This window comes from Cherax quadricarinatus, chromosome 23, assembly GCF_038502225.1.
Source record: "Cherax quadricarinatus isolate ZL_2023a chromosome 23, ASM3850222v1, whole genome shotgun sequence".
Lineage (NCBI taxonomy): Eukaryota > Metazoa > Arthropoda > Malacostraca > Decapoda > Parastacidae > Cherax > Cherax quadricarinatus.
Window position 1 is genome coordinate 1,044,854 of NC_091314.1, and position 24,571 is coordinate 1,069,424.

General features: G+C 38.7%; 1 protein-coding gene across 3 annotated transcripts in view; it reads right to left on the reverse strand.

Annotated features, from left to right (window-relative positions):
* Nucleotides 1-5,531: 5,531 nt before the first annotated feature.
* Nucleotides 5,532-24,571, reverse strand: part of LOC128685602 (phosphatidylcholine:ceramide cholinephosphotransferase 1) — a 136,717-nt gene continuing 117,677 nt past the window's right edge. For all 3 annotated transcript variants that reach the window (XM_070087739.1, XM_070087741.1, XM_070087740.1), the window contains exons 5-7: nucleotides 23,692-23,966; nucleotides 21,848-22,023; nucleotides 5,532-13,023 (exon numbers count right to left, since the gene is read on the reverse strand). In XM_070087739.1, the coding sequence (XP_069943840.1) occupies nucleotides 12,868-13,023; nucleotides 21,848-22,023; nucleotides 23,692-23,966 (607 nt within the window). In that variant the 3' untranslated portion in view covers nucleotides 5,532-12,867. The remainder of the gene's footprint in view (nucleotides 13,024-21,847; nucleotides 22,024-23,691; nucleotides 23,967-24,571) is intronic.

Genomic DNA, 24,571 nt, shown 5'->3' on the forward strand with positions numbered 1-24,571 from the left:
CATATATGTATGTAAAGTGTTTGTCCTTTTAATCTTAGGTTAGGTTTTAGCTGCCTGGAATGCTCTGCATAACCAGGGGCTTTCCATGTGCAGTATTATATGTCATCCATTTTTTGTACAAACTATGTATGTACTAAAAAGACATGTGAGTGAACACTAGGACAAATTTATTAAAAACTGTGTCAGTCACTGGACCTTGATCACTTCTAACACACAGAGATCGAGGTCCAAGGACCATGTGTCTTAATTTCATCTTGTCGGTATTATATACCATTCTTGTACTACTACTACTACTACCACCACCACCTCTTCCTGCCTATATATAGCCGTCCTGCTCCACTTATGGTTAGTGTGACTTTGTAAATGGTCCAAGTCGGACCGAAACGTCGTCGTAAGCTTCTCTCTTTTATGTGCGGGTTATTTGTGTATTGTGTATTCTAATAAATATGTCCTAGTGTTTGCTCATGTCTTGAAACCAATTTGTTGGTGTTAATTAATTACCAAGGTTTATACCACAAACTATGTACCATATGGAAATAAAGAATTTGAATATGAATCAAATGGTGTTATTCATATTTAAATATCTCATAGCCTTTTACATTGCTATGTTACCTTTTCTGTAAATAGTTGTTTATCTTTTCCAATATAGTATTGATTCATGGTTATTTAATAACCATGAAGGATGAAATCCTGTGAAAGATTAAAATAATTGAAAAAAAAACAAAATATATGAGCACTGTATTACAGGATTACAGTACAGGAAGTGTGAAGATGGTTTCTCCACAAAGTGCATGGATTTAATAATAATAATAATAATCTTTACTTCTACATGTAGTACATGATACAACTTATATAGACCTAGCTGGCATCAGTGACCTATTTAGAAAGCCCCTGGTTATGCAGAGAATTTCGGGCAACTGAGGTTAATTGTGTCCCCAGGATGTGACCCACACCAGTCGGCTAACACCCAAGTACCTACATACTGCTAGGTGAACAGGGACAGCAGGTGTCTTAAGGAAACACCCAGTGTTTCCATTAGTACTGGAAATTGAACAACAGACCTCAGTGTGTGAGCTGAGTGCTCTACCAAGCGAGCCATGGGACACAATTCCATGAATAACTAGTACTGCATGCATGTATTATACAAGAATTAGTATTTCAACATGAAAAGCTACTTACCTTGTTCCAAATGGTACCGAGGAAGTGCAGTACACACACACATTAACACCAGTGAAGGTGTGAATGGCTTGGAGGAAACAGAGGTGAGAGTAGGGTTTAAGATGCCAAGGTACCCCCCTTAATTATTATACAATGTGGAAGTGCCAAATCTGTAAAGGTCATGCAGTACTTTGGTAATGGAAGGGGTGCAGTACTCAGTTTGATCCAATAAAGATGGTAGCTACAATTCCTTAGGTCAAGAGCCATTCACCATTATCATTGCATTCATGGTGGTATCATTAACCATGTAGGGCTCATACAGTGCCTGGAAAAATGGTAAGAAATCAGCTTTGATCCAAGGAGATTATTATTATAATCAAAACTAAGCACTAAATCACCAGGGCCATACAGTGCTGTGATCCAAGGAGAGAGAGGTCCAATTCCTTAAATCAAGTCCTTCACTGGCATCATCAAGGCACCTTCATTGAGCGGGAGCTCTTCAGCCCCCTTGAAGGGGCACACTATAATAAAATCATCTTACAAGACTTTTCCATATTGCTTCTGCAAATTTAATGTTTTCAAGTGAAATATTAACCATAGAAGGTAAATGATAGAAAAAACTGTGAATGCCTTTTTTTTTAATTATAATGACATGTCCATAAGGAGTGCACCAAACATTTTTCTGTTTTATATGGAAGATTGCTTTATGGATAAACCTCATTTAAATACATTTCTGTAGTGTATAACCACCATACAAATGATAAAAAATATTCTTTCCTTTACATCAGTACCTGCTTCAGAGCTGACAAAAAAGACAAATTACTTTAGCTTTACTTTCATTCTATACGCATGGTAATTCTCTAGGCAATATTTTAAACCATATTTTTTATTCCTCCAAGATATATGTAGTGGGCGAGGCAAGTGTGTACTGGGTAATTTGCTAGACATTAATTAAGAAGCTGAAAACTCTCAATTTTGAACGTAATCTAAAAATCGAGGCAGAGAGAATTGAACTAGATGTATTCAGGTAATCTAGCACACTACAAATTGCACCACAAACAGTATACAAATGTTAAAAAATTTTGAAACTCAAACCATGTAATAGGCCCCAACTTGTGCCTGAAACTCTTGTACACAACACTATTACAACAGTCTTGCTGTGGCAGAAAAAAAGTGCTTACACGATGTACCTGTTTGTCTGGGTCATACAACACTCACAAAATTAATAGTATACTAAATTCCCACTTGAGTGTCCCTAGTTAAATTCTTTGCAGAGCTCCTCGATATTCAGAATTTGATAACTCGCAAACCATTATAATTTATATGGTCTTCACAAGTGCTAAACCCATATGGGCCATTCAGCGCTATGCTAGCCATTACATAAATCACATTCATAAAAAAAAAAAAAAAAAAAAAAAAAAGAGGAAGGAGGCACTAAACCCACAGGGATTATACAGCGCTTGGGGAAATGGGAGGAAATCAGGTTTGATTCAAGGAAAGAGGATAGGTTCAATTCACTGCATCAAGAGCCCTTCACCAGCATAAAGGAATCTCCTTTGAAGGGCCATTACCTACAGGATACCCACTATGAAAAACTGATGAACATTAATCAACACTGCTGTATATCACTGGAAGACTTTCCCGATACATGCTTTACAAAACTGTAATCAAAATGTAAAGTTGAACCTTAATTAATGCATATTTTTGTTCAAGTTTTTAATCCTGTTACTTTCATTTAGACATAATTGTTTAAGTTTTGGGTGCTCATTATTAGTTAGTGCAAAGGCCAACAAAAAACTACAATTATTGTGAATACTGTACTAAACATAATATACTAGAGTAACCAGTGTAGAAAAAATGCAAATCATTGTAACTGGATATTAAATGCATCAACACATTAAAGAAGTGACTAACAACACACATGAACACACATACATGTGTCTGTGTTTGTGTCTGTCTGTAAGGTGTGACCTTCAGCAAGGAGATCAGGTTTACATTCTATAATGAACTTCTAAGCATCTTTCAAGCAAACAGTTAAACAGTATATAGTTTACCCATAAATCTATAGGAATGGCCCCCACATAACCTGCATCTGCTGCACAATATGCTTGGTACATTATTATAACCAAAAAGAAGCGCTAAGCCACAAGCTTGGTACAATAGATCCTTCACATGCACAAGATGTAATGATGCCAGTTCTCATGCTTGACGTAAAGGCATTGCCTGTTTCAGCCAACCAATTTACACCAAAAAAATAAGAAATGCATATATATACAGTATGCATCATCAACTTTTGTAGAAATTTTCTCACATTAAAGACTGATTTTGTAAAAATTTGACATATTACAAGGAAAGTCTAGAGGGTATTTCAGTAATGTTAAAACTTAACACAGTACTGACACTGAGGGAGCAGTTGGAAGGCCCAAGAGCTGTTAAGGTTTATAATGTATGTACATGCAGATTATTAAGCTATAATAAAAACTAAACCCACAAGGGTCATACAGCATTGCAGGGGTAGGGTGTGCCAACAGTTTAACATGCTTGATCTGATACTAGCAAGAGTGGAGAGTACAACGGAGAAAGAGTTTGCAAGGGCAGCGAGTAGTGCTAAAGGAAGTACAGTATAATCAAAGGTGTAATAAATCTGTTGCTGTCAAAAAGTCAAAAGAGTCGTCTGTGTCAAAGGTGGGGGCCATCAGCAAGGAGGGAAGATAAAGTAAAGTGTTAGAGCAGCAACAACATCAGAGGTAAATTATGTGTGCTCCTTGCTGATAAACAGGACAATCCAACAGAATATGGCAAACTGAAACTGGAGCCTGGCAGTTCACACAGTGGAACTGGGAGTCTCTCCACGAGATACCCACGAGTGATGTATGTGTGCGCCTGATGCGAAGACAGGAAAGTGTAGTCTCCCAACCATGACATCGATAAGAAGACCAGGATGCTAAACTTAACTTGGAGTAATTTGTTATGAATCAATTCAGACCAACGTTGTTGCCAACAACTGCGAAGGTGGCTAGAGATTACAGCAAAATAGTCCGAGAATGCAATACCTCTATATGAAACTGGGAGGTCGTGTACTGCTTACCGTGCAGCAGAGTCTGCCTGCTCAATGCCCTGAACATCAACACTAGTGACCCAGCAGGAAAAGATTTTTGTTTTTGCTAGGAATGTGGCACAACCAAGGTTGTATACGAGGAACTAGGGGATGAGAATCAAATATTTTGATAGCTTGCAAAGCACTGGAGTAGAGAGTACCACAAATGTTGAGGTAGGCCTTGACAGATACTTAAAGTTGGTGCAGGATCAGCCGGGCTGTGGTTCATACATTAGACTGTGCGGCCAGCAGTAACAGCCTGGTTGATCAGGCCCCAATCCACTGAGGTGCCTGGTTGTGGACTGGGCCATGGGGGCATCGATCCTCAGAATACCCTCCAGGTAGGTAGTTCATTATTATTACAATCAAAAAGAAGCGCAAAGCCACAAGGGCTATACAGCTGGTAGGTAGTTCAGCTGTGAAAATACTAGCAAGAATCTAATAAACGACTTCTCACAACACCATCCGGGAACACTGCTGCAAACTTGACACTGTTATAGGATTTGAAATAATCAATGTAAACTGCAATGGCATGAGAAAGAGACCAGATGTGGTTAAGAAAATGAGCGAGAAGCAACTGTAGGTATTTGAGCTTTCACACACACAGCAGTGGGGAGGAATAGACTTGAACTGCTGGAACCTCACATGGGGGAAGAGAAAAGTTAATGTTAGATGAACATATAAGGAGGCAACTGAGAAGTCAAGAGCAAGTGAAGACGAAGAGAAAAGGGACGGAGCAAATGGGCGGTGAACAAATAATGGACCTCTACTAACATCCGTTATTATCCTGTATGTATACATGTACAGAACTTATTTTATGTAGCAATCTTTAAGCCACCCCCATCCCATAAATCTCTAACACGTGGTGAAAAATTTAACACGAGTGGAAGAATTCAAAATACAGTAATACCGTATTACTGTAATCATATAATCAAACGCTAAACCCATAAGGGTTATATAGCGCTGCAGTAAAACCAATGTACAAGTCATGAATTACACTAGGTAAACCAATGACGCGAGGTATTATTATAATCAAAAAAGAAGCGCTAAACCTACAAGGGTCATACAGCGCCACCGGGCAGGATAATGCAGGGGTATTGGGTAGCAAGAATGATTTGAGGTAGTGCACCATTATGAGGGAAGTGTAATGAGTTATTAAAAGGGGCAGAATGTTATTGCAATGTTAAGCTTCTTAAGTGTGGCTAAGTAATAAATCAAGTCAGAGTTCCTCACTAACATTGTCAGTCAAGCTTTTTTATTTGTTGGCTGGAGGGAAAAGAATTTTGTCCAGTAATTTTGAAATACTGTACTTCCTGTTGAGAAGCTTCTAGCTGCTGCATTTTCCATAAAATGAGAATTATAAGATTTACAGTATCACAATCTAATGCAAATCAGTGTTTTTGTAGATGGCTTGGAGCCACTCTGTCCTGACACTAATAATCCAATTATCATTGCATTATGAGGGAAGAAGTATCCATGGTTAAGGCAAACCAATGATTAGATACCAGAAGGGGTAGACAGAATACTGGTATTGACTGGGACAGCAAGAGATTGCCCGAAAGCAATTCTGGATTCCAAAGAGGGTCTTTGGCTATGCAGGAGTATGTAAAGGGTGTCACGTTCATTTGGAATTCATTATTATTTAATTCAAGGATGAAGTGCTAAACCTGTAGGATTATACAGTGCCTGTGAGGGGGATGTGGAAGGTATTCAGGTTTAATTCAGGGAACTGGAGCAGAGATCCAATTCCCTAGATCAAGAGCCCCTCACCAGCATCAAGGAACCTTTCTTGAGGGGTTGGAATCCATGAGAATCAGCCAATGTTACATTTAGAATGAGGTAAGAAATGGAGAAGTATTGAAAATATATTAAGAGAAATCATGTATCCACACTGAACCACTTCACCTTTAATGTGCGACTCAGCAAGATCTGGCAAAACTGCATGTTTGGAGAAGAGCACCAACTGTGCAGTAGTCTTTCAGGTAAAATTAGTTTTGGGTAAACAAAGAATACCAGGAGTCATGCACTTTGTTGCTACTCCTGGATCAGCAAGTAACCTCCAGTAGTACTTCCACCAGATGGCCATTCAGTGCCTCACTGGAAGGCCGCCTGATATGCCTCAAGATCCTTCTGATCAGGAAGAGACATGGCCACCTCAATGAAAGTTAAGTTAGAAGAGGGAAAATAGCAATTCCTTCTGCTGCCTAGTAACTGGATTTCACAATGAAAATCCCCATTAAAGTTAAAAGGTTAGGGATGGGGTATTTAGTTTCAATTCAAGAATGGAAAAGATAAACTGCTCGGAAAAAAAAAAAAAAAAAATCACAGCAGGGGATACCCCCCTTGACATGAAGGAATACAAAGTGAAAATGCAAAGATTCATTAAAGGGAGGGAGCAAGTCATGGAAGTAGTCACTTATTAAATGCACACCTTGCCTATAAGAACCTACTTTTACCTCCTAATCCTTTTATTTAAAGTTTTAACTACAGTAGGTTTATCAATGTGTGGTGTAAATATTATGCAGAAAATTCGGAGTGTGGAAATTAGGAAAAGGTGTGGAGTTAATAAAAGTATTAGTCAGAGGGCAGAAGAGGGGTTGTTGAGGTGGTTTGGTCATTTAGAGAGAATGGATCAAAGTAGAATGACATGGAAAGCATATAAATCTATAGGGGAAGGAAGGCGGGGTAGGGGTCCTCCTCGAAAGGGTTGGAGAGAGGGGGTAAAGGAGGTTTTGTGGGCAAGGGGCTTGGACTTCCAGCAAGCGTGCGTGAGCGTGTTAGATAGGAGTGAATGGAGACTAATGGTACTTGGGACCTGACGATCTGTTGGAGTGTGAGCAGGGTAATATTTAGTGAAGGGATTCAGGGAAACCGGTTATTTTCATATAGTCGGACTTGAGTCCTGGAAATGGGAAGTACAATGCCTGCACTTTAAAGGAGGGGTTTGGGATATTGGCAGTTTGGAGGGATATGTTGTGTATCTTTATATGTGTGTGCTTCTAAACTGTTGTATTCTGAGCACCTCTGCAAAAACAGTGATAATGTGCGAGTGTGGTGAAAGTGTTGAATGATGAAAGTATTTTCTTTTTGGGGATTTTTTCTTTTTTGGGTCACCCTGCCTCGGTGGGAGACGGCCGACGTGTTGGGGGGGGGGGGGGGAATGTTTCAGTAAAGTAACATTTTAATTAAACTAACCCCTTTTAAAACTGTTGTGCAATTAGCATCTCGTGCAGAGGTGAAGAACCCTCATAGATTTTAAAAGTGTATCATCCCTCTATCATCAAGTTGACTATATGCAGCAGACATGACAAACCCTAATATTGTAAATTATTTCTATATGATGTCGTACAAAATATTAAATGAACTAATGAGGCAATAAATAATTAGAAGCACGATGAAAAAGAAATGAGTTTGTGACAAGGGTTGGCAGATTGGATGGCAGGATTTATGTTCTCCAAACTTTTTATTGATAATGCACAAAATGTAGGCACTTAATACCCATTCTCCAATTACTGTACTTTATCAATTAACATTTTTAATTCACACCAGTTTCCAAAAATGCAAGTACTGTACATTGTTAATTAAGGTTCAACTGTACAACTTCGGTTGATGGTATCTAATAAGGATCACTCACTAAGTAAGTCAGTAACTCTGGTTAATGTCAATGGCAATCTTAACAATACTGCAACACACCAGAGTATAGAAAGCTTTACATATTGGCCACATGGTCAATAGAGGTATAAAATGAATGCATGCTGCAGTATTCTATTTGGGTACACTGGTACATGTACACACAAACCACACGCATTACACATTCATACATTCTCGCACACAACAGGTCGTGTCTACTGACAAGTGCCTTTGACAATGTAACTCTCACACATTGATTATCTTATCTACCAACTCTCACACATGCAAGCTAAGACTTGACCCTTGCAACCACACAGGCAGGCATGTACATATGTACACTCACTCATACATGTACAGACAAAGGAGAAAGAAAATAACAGGTAATGTACTCTGGTGTATCAGAGTATCTTTGGGAAAGAAGACAGAGCAATTGTCCTGGAAGAGTAACATGAGGGGTCCTGCAAGGATTGGTACTAAGACCAATACTACTTCTAATTTATGTGAAAGATGTTCCAGATGGGATTGAGTCAATTTATCCCTGTTTGCAGATGCAAAACTGACAAGATTAAAATCAGATGAGGATTGGGAAGAGGCTATAAATGGATCTGGACATAATACAAGCTTGGTCAGATAAATGGTCGTTTGAATTCGGCCCCAGCAAATGCAGGGTCATGTATATTGAGGAAGGGGCCAGAAGACTGGACACTGAGTACAGACTCTGGAGAAAGAAGTTAAAGACTGTACTCAAAGACCTAGGCGTTAGCACAGTGCTTAGCATGTTGCCAGAGCCTCGCATCAATCTAATAATCTCTGCAGCCAATGCTCATCTGGCAAATCCAAGAGTGATCTTTAGTAATATCAACAAAGTGTTATTCTGGGCTCTTTATACATGTCAGGCCCACCTTGCAGTATGTGGCACCATGTTAAGAAACTGGAGAAAGTGCAGAAGCATGCAACAAGGTTTGTTCTGAAGTTAGGGGCATAAGCTATGAGAGGCTAACTTAATGAATAACTACACTGGAGGGTAGAAAAACCAAGAGAGCCATAACATGAAAAATTATCAAGGGGAATTGATAGGTTAGACACAATGTTTGGGAGGAACCCAAAGACATAGCCGGAGGTAAAAGGCACAGATGAGCCATAGGGATGTCAAGAAGTATTTCTTCAGTCTCAGGATGACTGGGAAGTGGAATGATTTATAATGTAATGGTGGAGGCAGGCTCCACACACACTTTCTAGGAGCAGGTATGAGAGGGTCCACAAACACATGAACAAACACACACACACATACATACATACAAACACATGGCATCAAAGTACTCAATATGTCTACTGTAAAACCATTTGCATGTGATGACTTAGAACACATGTCTGTTTACCTGCATAATTACTATTTTAACTACTACATGGTAACTCATGGGATAAGTTCACAAGTATTTTTCTTTGGACACTTTACTAACTAGCAATAGTGCCTTCAGTGAAGCACAAATTATATCACTGAAGAACTATATAAAATAAGAGGAAAGCACATTAACAAAATTAAGTCAATAACCAATGAAGAAACAAGGATAATTTATTCAGTTAATACTTAGTTTCTTATAAAATTCTCCATTCAAAACATTTTAATATTAACAAGATTCTTCTTTGAAGAAACTTATTAATATTTTAAAAAGCATTAGAAATTCACATTGTCTTGCAAGAGTTCACAACAAAATAATTATGTACACTTTTAATCAAGTGACATACAAGGAAAATAAAAAAAAATATATTAAAATATTTAAATAACCTTTCACAAGAAAGGGGAAAACTGGAGAACTCTGGGTTATTTTTATTTGTCCTTCCTTTCTATATAAAAGACTGTCCAGAAATAAATTACAAAAAATAAATATATGCACATTTCATTATGTACTTTGATGTGCCTCCAGGGATCACCATCCCTGTTACCCCTAACTTTTTAATGAAGATAAAGGATTAAGAAAAAAAAAAACTAATGACCAGAATCTAGTTACAGTACCAATTTCATAAGAAGTTGGTATTTTGAGATTCAACTGGTATTTTTTGTTCAAGAAAAAATTTCAGGTTGTCGCTAAATTATGAGAAGTTATATCAATTTGGATAAAATGTTGAATATCGTTTAATTTTAGCACCATGACTGTCTTGACAAAATAATGAATCCCTATGCTGTCTTTGTATATTTAAACATTTTATATCATATGCAATTTATAAACTATCTGCTGTACATATATAACCACTGCACAGCAGCAGTATAAAAAAAATTTAATGCAATACCTGAATTTTAAAGATTTTATCCACCTACTGTTATGTATGATTAAGTCATATACTATTAAAGTCCCTGATAAGTTAATGTGAATCTGGAATTTTCTTGTAACTATCAAAGAAAGATGCCTCCGTGATGAAGTCTGTAAACTCGACCTTGTCATTCAGAGGTAGTAACTGATATCAGAACTGCTCACCTTGCCACACAATACACGTGTGCATGCTCACACTTGCACAAACATGCACACAAACACAACTACTTTACATCTTGAAAAGATAAATTGGACATTTTATGAAAATATAGTCCACAAGGCAAACTTGCATAAGAGTGAGCTTAAATCTATACTGTATATACTTTGTACAATTACTGTTCAAATATAGACAAAAAGCTATTTAAGCCAAATAATTTAATTTACACGTTTTGTTTAAAACCTACACTGTTCATCACACAATATGGTGAGATGTAGTGAGTATTTAATATCACATTAAATCAATCACAGTATACAAGAGTAGTATTGAGAGCCACTTAACTGTCTAGCCAAGAAGTCTAAAAACAAATTTGTACTTAAATTTCATGTTAAAGGTTTTAAGAATCTCTGCTGTACAGTGAACTGCAGATGTGAAAATATAAATGTACCTAAAAATCCAAACCTTGTGTGAATATTTACATTAAAAAAAATATAAAAATTGCAGCAATAAGTTTTTATAAATAGATGGAAAGCAATATATTTGACCCGTTACTTACATTACCCCCAAGTTGTCAATTTGCAATGGCTGAATACATTTAATGGCAGAATACATCATCTTGTATACAGTGACCTCGGGTGGACTGGCACTAAGAAGGACTACAAAACACGAAGAACTGTGATCAGGAAATATACTCTGGTCAACTGGTAACTTCTATACCACAAGTGAATCTGACAATAATATGACTGGTAAACACTCATTCTACAAGTGCATCTGAGGATGGAATGACTGGTAAACTAAAACCACCATCTGCACATTTGGTATGCCATTCAAACAGTTATTAAAAATGACTCGCCTTCTGGCTCCATGTCGAGGGAGCATGTGTGGGCTCGGACAGACAACTTCCTTCAAGGGGCACCACTTACAGTAAGGTGTTAAACATTTTACACTGGTATATGCCACAGTGTTTGCCATAATGTTAAGTTTTTCTTCAGTAAATACCAAGGAGCCATTTAGGCCATTTTCACTACACTGAAGACGTCAAACCAAAACCACTCCATATAAACAACAACTAGGTAATTGATAAAAAAAAAAAAAAAAAGATTATCAGTCTCATTTTTCAGATGATATATAAGCACCCAAGTTAAAGAATAAATAATTAAAATGATTTTATCAAGTCAACTGGCACTACCTTTACTTAACATGCTCAAGTATCTCTCGTACTTTAGTAAATCTAATTACAAAAAAATGAATTACTAGTACATTATTCTATAAAATTTATAAGTAAACCTTAAGACAAACCATAGCATCTTCAAAAATTTACTTCATATTTGTGAATAACTGAATCAAGTTTCTTAGATTATTTACTTATTGTGCTCAATAACAACACACACGGAGGAAGTAACACAAAAGGTTGATTGATCTGTATATATTGACCACCTTTTGGGATCCTCTTCAGCAAACACTGATCAATCAATCTTCTGTGTTTCTGTCTCCATGTGGATTATACAGCACTGATAAGTGTTTATTACACTTTATTCATTTACTTACTGTGTATACCCTAGTATAGGTCGATCCCTGACTTTTTCATATCTTGTTTATAAATCTGCTATAGTTTCTGAGGTACTTTAAAAGTGGGTCAAATTATTTTAATGTGAAATATATTATAACCATAACTTAGAAAAAAGTCCTGAAAATCTGAAAATGGTGCCAAAAAATTCAAAATATTTGTAACGAAGAAAGTCAGCCTAAACACTGGATATACACAAGACTAAAGCAGCAAGGCAGTAAACCTACTGGTTCATGCTAGGTAGATCCTACACATACCCAACCATTACATAAGAATACCAAGGATAAAGACTGCAGTAGGCCTACTGGTCCAAGCAAGACAGGTCCTACTATCATCCAACAACTGTTTGCTAAAGACTGGGAACCAAATAATTAGATTTATTATTTATTCAGTTTGGGAGCATCATTATTCACATCTAGTATGCCTAACCAGGAACTCCTGGTGCCTGACCACCCCAATGAAACTACTAGATATCAAATTTGTACTGTATATTTAAGATATGGTTACCAAGTGTGGTTTTTGCCCTTTAGGTGCTAAAGATGTAGAAATCTAGCATGTGGCAGGTCTTCAATATGTAAGAATTTCAAACTACCAAAAGTATTAGTCATGAATAGGTAGCCCCATACATTTTGCTTTAAAATTAAGTCTTAAAACCTAGACCTATACAAGAGTATATACAGTAGGAGTTATTTTAAGTAAATGCATCATAGTAATACCTTTTGCTGAGCATAGTATTACTAACCATCTTGCAAGGAAATTTACATTCACTTTAATTAATTTTCATTCAAAATTCACTATCACAGTTGTCCAAGTTTTAGATCTTCATAGTGCCATGGAATTATGTTAAAATCATATAAAAGCAGCACATACAAACTGACTATCATGGAGGCTGTATATTAGTGTTTCACTGAAAATGCAATTCAGATTGACCCAAGTTGGAAGTCATTAACTAGGAGGTTCTCTGAGGGTTTTTGCTGCTCCATCTCCTCGGCCACGGCAAAGGACTTTCATAATGCCTCGGAACAACACCTTGCACATTGCGTTCAAACCGTGAGAAGAGAGGATACCACCATAACCTCTCAAAGAAGTTGTTTGAACCACTTTCCTGAAAATAAAACAAAATTAGAAGTAAAAGAATAATATACGAAATTAGAAAAAAAAAAATAGAGATAACATTTGTGATGCCAAGAAGAAAGTACTGCAAGTATATTATAGTAATCAAACTTTAAGAGGGGGAAGAATAGGAGCTATACATAAAAAAAATATGAAAAACCGAGATTTGACAACTATGAAAGTGAAAAAAGTAAGCCTTGACTAAAATAATGGATTGTGAATAAAATACAAATTCATAATCTGGAAAATATCAGATTTCACAATCTCTCTTACTTAATAATATTTGTTAGTTGGGGTGTGAGGAAGTGCTAGGACTTTTCAACAGGACAGTCATCTCCCACCAAGGCAGGGTGGAAAAAAAAAAAAAAACTTCACCATTCACACTATCATTTTGCAGAGGTGCCCCAATATGCCAGTTTACATGTCACTCCAAACAGTAGGTACTTTACGTCCCACGTCAAGGACAAGCCTAACTAACTGGTTTTCCTGAATCCCTTCACAAAATATTACCCTGCTCACATTCCAACTGCTCATCAGGTTCCAAAAACCATTCGTCTCCATTCACTCTTATCTAACAGATTCATGCCTGCTGCATGTCCAGGCCCTTTGCACACAGTCTTTTACTCCCTCCCTCCATCCTTCCCTGAGACAACCCTTATACCTCCTCCCTTCCACTACAGATTTATACACCCTTCAAGTCAACCTATTTTGCTCCATCCTCTGCAAATGACAAAACCACCTCAATAACCTCTCTTCAGCCCTCTGAATATTGCTTTTAGTAACTTCACAACTCCTCCTCCTAACTTCCACATTACAAATTCTTTGCATAATATTTACACTACACATTGCCCTTAGACACAACATCCCCACTGCCTTCAGCCTCTTTCTTACTGCAGCATTCACAATCCACACTTCATACCCATGTAAGAAGTGTTGGTACCACTATACTCTCGCACATTCCCTTCTTTGCCTCAATGGAGAACGTTTTTTTTGTCTCAACAGCTACCTCAATGCACCACTCGTCCTTTTTCTTCATCAATTCTATGGTTAACCTCATCCTTCATAAACCCATCTACTGACAAATCTACTCCCACATATTTGAACACATTCACTTCTATTTCTATTTTTTCTATCAAGAAAAACCAAAGAAAACTCAGGTGAGTGTGTATACATAAATGTGAACATCCATGCGTAGTGTGACCTAATTGTAAGTAAAAGTAGCAAGATATACCAGTTATCTTGTGTGTTTACGAGACAAAAAAGACATCAGCACTCCTACCATCATGTAAAACAAACACAGGTTTCTGTCTTAACACTCATTTGACAGGACAGTAGTACTGTCTTGTGTGGTTGCTGTGTATCTACCTACTACTTAACAATATTGTACATGAACTTATTTTATCCTGTAGTCAGTATAATTAGGTGGAGTAGCCATTACCACTTATTCACTGCTACATGTCTCTGATACTTAGATGTCAGTTCCTCTCTAATTATGAAATGAGATGGGACATGTCAATAATTTGTGATCCAGTTACCATATTTAAATAAATGATATTTTTGTAATTAAATACAAAAATATCATTTATTTGAATATGTTAACTGGATCACAAATTATTGACATGTCCCATCTCATTTCATAATTAGAGAGGAACTGACATCTAAGTATCCAAATATTAACCGCTTATTAAAGCCTATAAAAACTACTAAAGTAATAATCCAAGTTATTGAATTTAGATTAAAATTATGACTCACGAAATCGTAATGACACGATTGCAAACAAACACGACAGGCTGGAGTTTTGAGACTCTGACCGCGGGTTCAATCCCGGCCGGGGTATCGTTAGATTAAAATTCAGTCAAATCAATTAGTATTCATGACATCAGTGGCCTGGGGAAGCTAGAAGGGTCCTAGAAGGGTCCTAGAAAGTGATCAGATGTTATAACATTCCAAATGAAGTCAGGGTGCACTGTTAGGTTTACTATAAATCAACCCCTATTATATATCTAGGGCTGCCTTTGGTATTATCTTTTCCGTGTAGTATACTGAAAGCGGACGCATTTTATTCCTGTCAGTCAGGCAGTGGCCAGGAAAGGAGCAGATGAGAGGCATTTTTTTAGTTCAGTACATGTAGAAATGTGGCTGGGTGAAGTAGTCGTGGGTTGGTGTTAGTCTGAGTAGGTAATTTTGGCAAATTTTTTAGTGTATACCATAGGTGTTTGTGTTTAAGTGCTCTCATGTTTATCTGTAAAGCAATAGTATGCAGGGGCCTGTGTTTTGGAGAGTATTTAAGATTTCCACTGTAGGCTAAGTGGCCTGCAGAAAGAGGATGGGGTGTCATGGAGCCTCCCTGTTCATAGACGTTCATTTATTTTGTTTAGCTCAGCCACAGCCACTCAAGAGGGAGAGGTTTTTTAGTGCCAGGAAGGAAAAAAAACTGGCAGGAAATGGCAGAAATCGTACACCAAATCCAGTCATTCCTGGAGTGGAACCACAGTCGATGGCCTCCACTCCAAACCAACAGATACAGATACTAATGCCGGAACCCCCCCCCCCCCAATACCAACAATACCACCAGTCCAATGACATTCTTCTTTGCAAATATACAGGGTCTAAAGCCAGCAACAAACAACAAAATACCTTTCATCCGTGGACTGCTTGCAGAGGCAAAGGCAATGTTCGCGGCTTTCACCGAGACCCACATAAAGGATCACTTGGACAACGAAATATGGATCCCAGGTTACAACCTATACAGATGCGACAGAGTGAACAGGCAAAAGGGGAGGGTTGGCCTGTACATTGCAGAGTCACATGATTGCACAGAACTGCTGAATGCCTCAAATGATGTAGTGGAAGTTTTAGCAGTAAAGATCGAGAACCAAAACCTAGTCATTGTGGTAGTCTACAAGCCTCCGGATGCAACATCCCAGCAATTCCAGGAACAACTGTTGAAAATTGACCAATGTCTGGAAAATCTGCCAGCTCCTGCACCCAACATCTTGCTCCTGGGGGATTTCAACTTAAGGCACCTAAAATGGAGGAATATAGCAAATAATATTGTTGCAGTAATAACACCAGGAGGCAGCTCTGATGAAAACTCACACTCACACGAGCTTTTAAATCTCTGCACAAAATTCAATTTAAACCAGCAAATAATATAGCCTACTAGACTGGGGAATACACTAGACCTCATCTTCACTAACAATGATGATCTGATACGAAATGTCACCATATCAAAAACAATATACTCAAATCACAACATAATTGAGGTTCAGACATGTATGCACAGAGCCCCAGACTGACATAATGAGATTAGTCACGAGGGAGCATTCACCAAATTCAACTTCAATAACAAAAACAAAGTGGGACCAAGTAAACCAAGTCCTAACCGATATAAGCTGGGAAGATATACTAAGCAACACAGACCCCAACTTATGCCTAGAACAGATTAACTCGGTGGCACTCGATGTATGCACAAGGCTTATTCCTCTAAGAAAAAGGATGAGTAGATGTAAAATAGAAAGGGACAGGCGCTCCCTTTACAGGCGACGGAAAAGAATAACAGAGCGGCTAAAAGAGGTCAATATATCTGAAAGGCTTAGGGAGACACTGGTCAGAGAAATAGCAAGCATCGAACTTAAGCTAAAGGAATCTTATAGGAGTCAGGAATCGCGGGAAGAACTAAAAGCCATAAATGAAATCGAAAGAAACCCAAAGTATTTCTTCTCCTATGCCAAATCAAAGTTGAGAACAACGTCCAGTATTGGGCCCCTACTTAAACAAGATGGGTCCTACACAGATGACAGCAAGGAAATGAGTGAGCTACTCAAGTGCCAATATGACTTGGTTTTTAGCAAGCCGCTAACCAGACTGAGAGTCGAAGATCAAAATGAATTTTTTATGAGAGCCACAGAATTTGGTTAACAAAAGCCTATCTGATGTTATCCTGATGCCAAATGACTTCGAACAGGCGATAAATGACATGCCCATGCACTCTGCCCCAGGGCCAGACTCGTGGAACTCCGTGTTCATCAAGAACTGCAAGAAGCCCCTATCACGAGCTTTTACCATCCTATGGAGAGGGAGCATGGACACGGGGGTTGTCCCAGTTACTAAAAACAACAGACATAGCCCCACTCCACAAAGGGGGCAGTAAAGCAACAGCAAAGAACTACAGACTGATAGCACTAACATCCCATATCATAAAAATCTTTGAAAGGGTCATAAGAAGCAAGATCACCACCCATCTAGAAACCCATCAATTACACAACCCAGGGCAACATGGGTTTAGAACAGGTCGCTCCTGTCTGTCTCAACTATTGGATCACTACGACAAGGTCCTAGATGCACTAGAAGACAAAAAGAATGCAGATGTAATATATACAGACTTTGCAAAAGCCTTCGACAAGTGTGACCATGGCATAAGAGCGCACAAAATGCATGCTAAAGGAATAATGGGAAAAGTCGGTCGATGGATCTATAATTTCCTCACTAACAGAACACAGTAGTAGTCAACAGTAAAGTCCAAGGCAGCTACGGTGAAAAGCTCTGTTCCACAAGGCACAGTACTTGCTCCCATCTTGTTCCTCATCCTCATATCTGACATAGACAAGGATGTCAGCCACAGCACCGTGTCTTCCTTTGCAGATGACACCCGAATCTGCATGACAGCGTCTTCCATTGCAGACACTGCAAGGCTCCAGGCGGACATCAACCAAATCTTTCAGTGGGCTGCAGAAAACAATATGAAGTTTAACAATGAGAAATTTCAATTACTCAGATATGGCAAACACGAGGAAATTAAATCTTCATCAGAGTACAAAACAAATTCTGGCCACAAAATAGAGCGAAACACCAACGTCAAAGACCTGGGAGTGATCATGTCGGAGGATCTCACCTTCAAGGACCATAACATTGTATCAATCGCATCTGCTAGAAAAATGACAGGATGGATAATGAGAACCTTCAAAACTAGGGATGCCAAGCCCATGATGACACTCTTCAGGTCACTTGTTCTATCTAGGCTGGAATATTGCTGCACACTAACAGCACCTTTCAAGGCAGGTGAAATTGCTGACCTAGAAAATGTACAGAGAACCTTCACGGCGCGCATAACGGAGATAAAACACCTCAATTACTGGGAGCGCTTGAGGTTCCTGAACCTGTATTCCCTGGAACGCAGGCGGGAGAGATACATGATTATATACACCTGGAAAATCCTAGAGGGACTAGTACCGAACTTGCACACGAAAATCACTCGCTACGAAAGCAAAAGACTTGGCAGACGATGCAACATCCCCCCAATGAAAAGCAGGGGTGTCACTAGCACGTTAAGAGACCATACAATAAGTGTCAGGGGCCCGAGACTGTTCAACTGCCTCCCAGCATACATAAGGGGGATTACCAACAGACCCCTGGCAGTCTTCAAGCTGGCACTGGACAAGCGCCTAAAGTCGGTTCCTGACCAGCCGGGCTGTGGCTCGTAAGTTGGTTTGCTTGCAGCCAACAGTAACAGCCTGGTTGATCAGGCTCTGATCCACCAGGAGGCCTGGTCACAGACCGGGCCGCGGGGGCGTTGACCCCCGGAACTCTCTCCAGGTTAACTCCAGTAGCAGTGTGCTAGTGAGATAATGTGAACTGGAGTGTGGTGGTTTTTTGTAGTAGTTATAAGTTGTATACAAGTTACTATTAACCCTTAAACGGTCTAAACAGATCGACGTTCAAATTCGTAGTGCTCCAAAAGTAGATCTACTTTTTTTTACATATTTTCAAATATGAAAAAAAAAAAATTTAGATAAGTTTTTTTTTACACGTTTTCAAATGTAAAACAAAAAAGATCTACATTTTTTTACATACTTTCAGATGTTGAAAAAACATATATATGTTTGGACCGTTTAAGGGTTAATACAGATATATTTTTGTATAGGCGAGTTTTTGTCCTTCCTTTCTAATAATAATTAATATTGTGTGTAGAAGAGAGGGAGACTACAGTGGACCCCCGCATAGCGATATTAATCCGTGCAAGAGAGCTCATTGTTATGCAAAATTATCGTTATGCGAATGAATTTTCCCCATAAGAAATAATGGAAATCAAATTAATCCGTGCAAGACACCCAAAAGTATGAAAAAAAAATTTTACCACATGAAATATACATTTTCCTACACACAAAGAGAAGGATACATGTACAATAGTAGAGTAGTACATGCACAATATATATTGTGCATGTACTACTCTACTAAATGAAGAATAAATGACACTTACCTTTATTGAAGATGCAGCAATGACTGATGAGACACTGTCCTGGGAGTGCCTTTTCCTCCTGAGTACTGTAGGTCCTGTTTGGCATTTTCTTCCAGGACAGGCCTTATCACACTGTGTATGCCACTACGATTCTTAAATCTCTCAAACCAACCTTTGCTGGCTTTAAATTCACCAATATGAGCACTAGTTCCAGGCATTTTTCCCTGTTCACCTGGGTGTTAGTTGACTGGTGTGGGTTGCATCCTGGGAGACAAGATTAAGGACCCCAATGGAAATAAGTTACAGTCTTCGATGACACTGACTTTTTTGGGTTATCCTGGGTGGCAAATCCTCTGGGGTTAATTGTTTCTTGGTATTCTCAATAAGCCACACCAACAACGGTGCTACAGCAGCAGCAGACGATGCTACAGCAGCAGCAGACGGTACTACAGCAGCAGCAGCTGACGGTGGTACAGCAGCAACAGCAGACAGTGCTACAGCAGCAGCAGACGATGCTACAGCAGCAGCAGACGATGCTACAGCAGCAGCAGCAGCAGCAGCAGCAGCAGCAGCTGACGGTGGTACAGCAGCAGCAGCAGCTGACTGTGCTACAGCAGCAGCAGCAGCTGACTGTGCTACAGCAGCAGCTGACAGTGTGACGTGGTACAGCAGCAGCAGCAGCTGTACCACCAATAGTAGCGATGGTTGATTGGGGTTTATTATACAACCTGGCCAGCTCGGAGACACACACTCCACTTTCATACTTATCAATGATCTTTTTCTTCATCTCTATAGTAATTCTCACCCTTATTACTGTAGGGTTGGCACTAGAAGCTTTCTTGGGGCCCATGGTCACTTATTTTGCAGATAAAATCACCAGAAACACTGTAATAATACAAAATGTTCCGATTGTATGCTTGGATGTTACCGCGGAGGCTGGCTGGTAAACAATGCCACCGGCGGAACATGTGAGGCTGGCTAAGGGCGCACATTAGACGCGTCTCGGACGAACAGCGTTGAGCGGGTTTTTTAGCGGTATGCGAGGCAAAATCTTGGCGATAAAATGTAGCGGTATGCGGATTTAACGTTATGAAAGGCCAACGGTATGCGGGGGTCCACTGTACTTCCCGGCAAAAGTAGGTCTTACACAGGGACGTGTAATGTCACCATGGTTGTTTAATATATTTATAGATGGGGTTGTAAAAGAAGTAAATACTAGGGTGTTGGGGAGAGGGGTGGGATTAAATTATGGGGAATCAAATACAAAATGGGAATTGACACAGTTACTTTTTGCTGATGATACTGTGCTTATGGACGATTCTAAAGAAAAGTTGCAAAGGTTAGTGGACGAGTTTGGGCGTGTGTAAAGGTAGAAAGTTGAAAGTGAACATAGAAAAGAGTAATGTGACGAAGGTATCAAATGATTTACATAAAGAAAGATTTGATATCAAATTGGAGAGGAGGAGTATGGAAGAAGTGAATGTTTTCAGATATTTGGGAGTTGACATGTCAGCAGATGGATTTATGAAGGATGAGGTTAACCATAGAATTGATGAAGGAAAAAAGGCAAGTGGTGCATTGAGGTATATGTGGAGACAAAAAACTATATGGAGGCAAAGAAGGAATTGTATGAAAGTATAGTGGTACCAACACTCTTATATGGGTGTGAAGCTTGGGTTGTAAATGCTGCAGCGAGGAGGCGGTTGGAGGTAGTGGAGATGTCCTGTCTAAGGGAAATGTGTGGTGTAAATATTATGCAGAGAATTCAGAGTGTGGAAATTAGGAGAAGGTGTGGAGTTAATAAAAGTATTAGTCAGAGGGCTGAAGAGAGGTTGTTGAGGTGGTTTGGTCATTTAGTGAGAATGGATCAAAGTAGAATGACATGTAGAGTGTATAAATCTGTAGGGTAAGGAAAGAAGAAGGGGTAGGGGTAGTCCTCAAAAAGGTTGGAGGGAGGGTAAAGGAGGTGTTGTGGGCGAGGGGCTTGGACTTCCAGCAAGCATGCGCGAGTGTGTTAGATAGGAGTCAATGGAGACGAATGGTATTTGGTACCTGACGAGCTGTTGGAGGGCGATCAGGGTAATATTTAGTTAAGGGATTCAGGGAAACCAGTTACTTTTATACAGCCAGACTCGAGTACTGGAAAATATTGGGAATTACAATGCCTGCACTTTAAAGGAGGGGTTGGGATATTGGCAGTTTGGAGGGATATGTTGTATATCTTTATACATATATGCTTCTAAACTGTTGTGTTCTGGGCACCTCTCAAAAACAGTGATTATGTATGAGTGAGGTGAAAGTGTTGAATGATGATGAAAGTATTTTCTTCATTTTGGGGATTTTTTCTTTCTTTTTGGGTCACCCTGCCTCGGTGGGAGACGGCTGACTTGTCGAGAGAGAAAAAAAAAGTACATGCTGGCCCAAGGTTTGTTGCATTTTTCAGCATAATTTTATAACCCCTAGACAGCAGTGTGAGCAGCCTTTAGGAGCCAGGACCACTTCATTTAAGTTACGACATTAAAGTCGAAACATTTCGTAAGAAATGGCAGAGCATATTGATATTATTCTGAAGTCTTACCTTGAGAACTGCATTATTTGCCAAAGTGTGGTAGGTGTAAAAGATTCTTGTAGTGATGTAATAGCCTATAAGACAATCAACAGTGTAGTGTCCTCGGGCTATGAGTACCATCACCACACCAGTCACTGCTAAAAGTGCAAAACACCAGTGCAGCAACCACCACCGCCTTGGAGTATCTGAAGAGAGAAAGATAATTACTGCAGATTTGCTATATTAGTAAACAGGAAGAATTACCTGACACGCATGAGGCTATTAGTGTATCTAAACACACACATAATAGTCTTCTTTCTTTCAACACACCAGCCATATCCCACCGAGGCGGGGGTGGCCCAAAAGGAAAAACGAAAGTTTCTCCTTTTACATTTAGCAATATATACAGGAGAAGGGGTTACTAGTCCCTTGCTCCTGGCATTTTAGTCACCTCTTACAACATGCATGGCTTATGGAGGAAGAATTCTGTTCCACTTTCCCATGGAGGTAAGAGGAAATAAACAAGAACAAGAACTAGTAAGAAAATAGAAGAAAACCCAGAGGGGTGTGTATATATATATATGCTTGTACATGTATGTGTAGTGTGACCTAAATGAAAGTAGAAGTAGCAAGACGTACCTGAAATCTTGCATGTTTATGAGACAGAAAAAAGACATCAGCAAACCTACCATCATGCAAAACAAGTACAGGCTTTCGTTTTACACTCTCTTGGCAGGACAGTAGTACCTCCCTGGGCAGTTGCTGTCTACCAACCTACTACCTAGAACATTTAATAGTATCACCACTAAATGAAAATTTAGAAATAAATTTTCTTTTTAATTCTCAGTGTGAACTGAAAACTACCCAATTTAATAATGTCCTAGATCATATCAAATGAGAAAACCACAATATCTGAATAGTAACAAATTTGCATTTTACTAAATGAGGAGAAACTGTCTTAAGATGAAATGACTCCATTACATTCAGCATGACTGTGCAAGCATTTAAAAGTAGTTTCAACTGAATTCCAAAATATTTTTCTATTTTATGACCAGATTCATCAATACAGAAGGTTGCCACAGTACAATGGTGAGGGTCCACCTCATTATGCAGCAAATATCCAATTTCTGAATATTATGTATCCTATATCTTGTTGATTATGCTGGATTCCTGTTTGGTCCTCTGTACAACCATGTAATTTGTCAAAATGAACATCTTTATCTTTCTTTACTGTCTGAAGGATTCAATGTAGAACAAATCCAGGATTCTTTGATAACCTTACTAGTGAAATACGAGAAGAACTACTTAACGTGTGGACAAGCTGATATTCCTGATATCAAGGAATCTCTTATTTACACAAGGTGTTTCATGCAGTAGGGATCTTATAATGGTACCTGATAAAAGCCTCAGGGAATGAAAAAATTGAATAAACAAGTTTCTTTGCTACAAGAGTCTTTCTACTACAATTTCTCAGTGTACACTGATATAGTTATTAAGCAGCACTAAATCATGTAGGAGTCAAACAGCACCTGGGTGAATGGAAGGCAATCCGATTCAGTATATGAAAGGGTAAGGCTGCCGCTTGAATCAAGAGCTCTTCATTGGCATCGAGGAACATCCCTTGAAGGGTGTCAGCTTTCTGACATAACTCCAGATGTATTCTGTACTACTGCATATAAGTTTGGAATTTCATTGCAAATAATTTTATGTAAATGCTAGTTATAGTTTCTGGAAAACTACAGCTAAAACCACATCCTTATATTCATAACTATACATTTTTTCTTAAACTGTAGATTATACATTACAAATATATTAAAATTTAAATTTTACTGCAAAACTAAGAACTTCACTGAATTCTTGGTCTATTAACTTACATTCTCGTACCACAAGGTATGCCAAAACAAGGCAGACTGTGTGACCAGAGTAAATGTAATCTCCACAGAAAGTATGTTGACCGTTGATTGACAAGCCGAATCCTGAGAGCAGCTGAATTACCCGTTTGGCCACCAATAAAGGACCAGTATAATTAGCTTTTGGCGAGCAATAATAGTTGGGATTGGCAACCGGAAGAACCGTTACATACATTGTGATAGAACGGTAAAAATACAGCAACCCCATCATCAGGAAGATACGACGGAAGAGAATCCACCTGAAAATGAAAAAAAGAAAAATGCAAGAGTTGCTCTATCATGTTTGCAGTTACGAAAAGCAGTAGCTAAATAATGTAGTTCATGTAGTGAATATTACACTAACAAACTTTTAAGAAATACAGTACTGAGTTACAAACTAATGTCATTTTTCTTTTTTAAATATCTGCAAATTGCCTCCTTCCAATTTTTTTTTTTTTTTAATCCAGCCAAAATATTTTAAGTCTCCAGACCCTGAACTTCATCTAAAATATTACAATGTTACTTTAATGCACTGTATAACTACAAAATTTCTAAAAACACTACTCCATTATTTCAACTGCTCTTCAACTACAGTGGACCCTCGCCTAACGATATTAATCCGTTCCTGAGAGCTCAACATTAGGCGAAATTATTGCTAGCTGAATTAATTTTCCCCATAAGAAATAATGGAAATCAAATTAATCTGTTCCTGACACCCCAAAGTATGAAAAATAAAAATTTTACCACATGAAATATTAATGTTAATACACACAAACTGAAGAAGACATGTACAATTACATGACACTTACCTTTATTGAAGATCTGGTGATGATTGATGGGATGGGAGGAGGGGAGTGTGTGGATG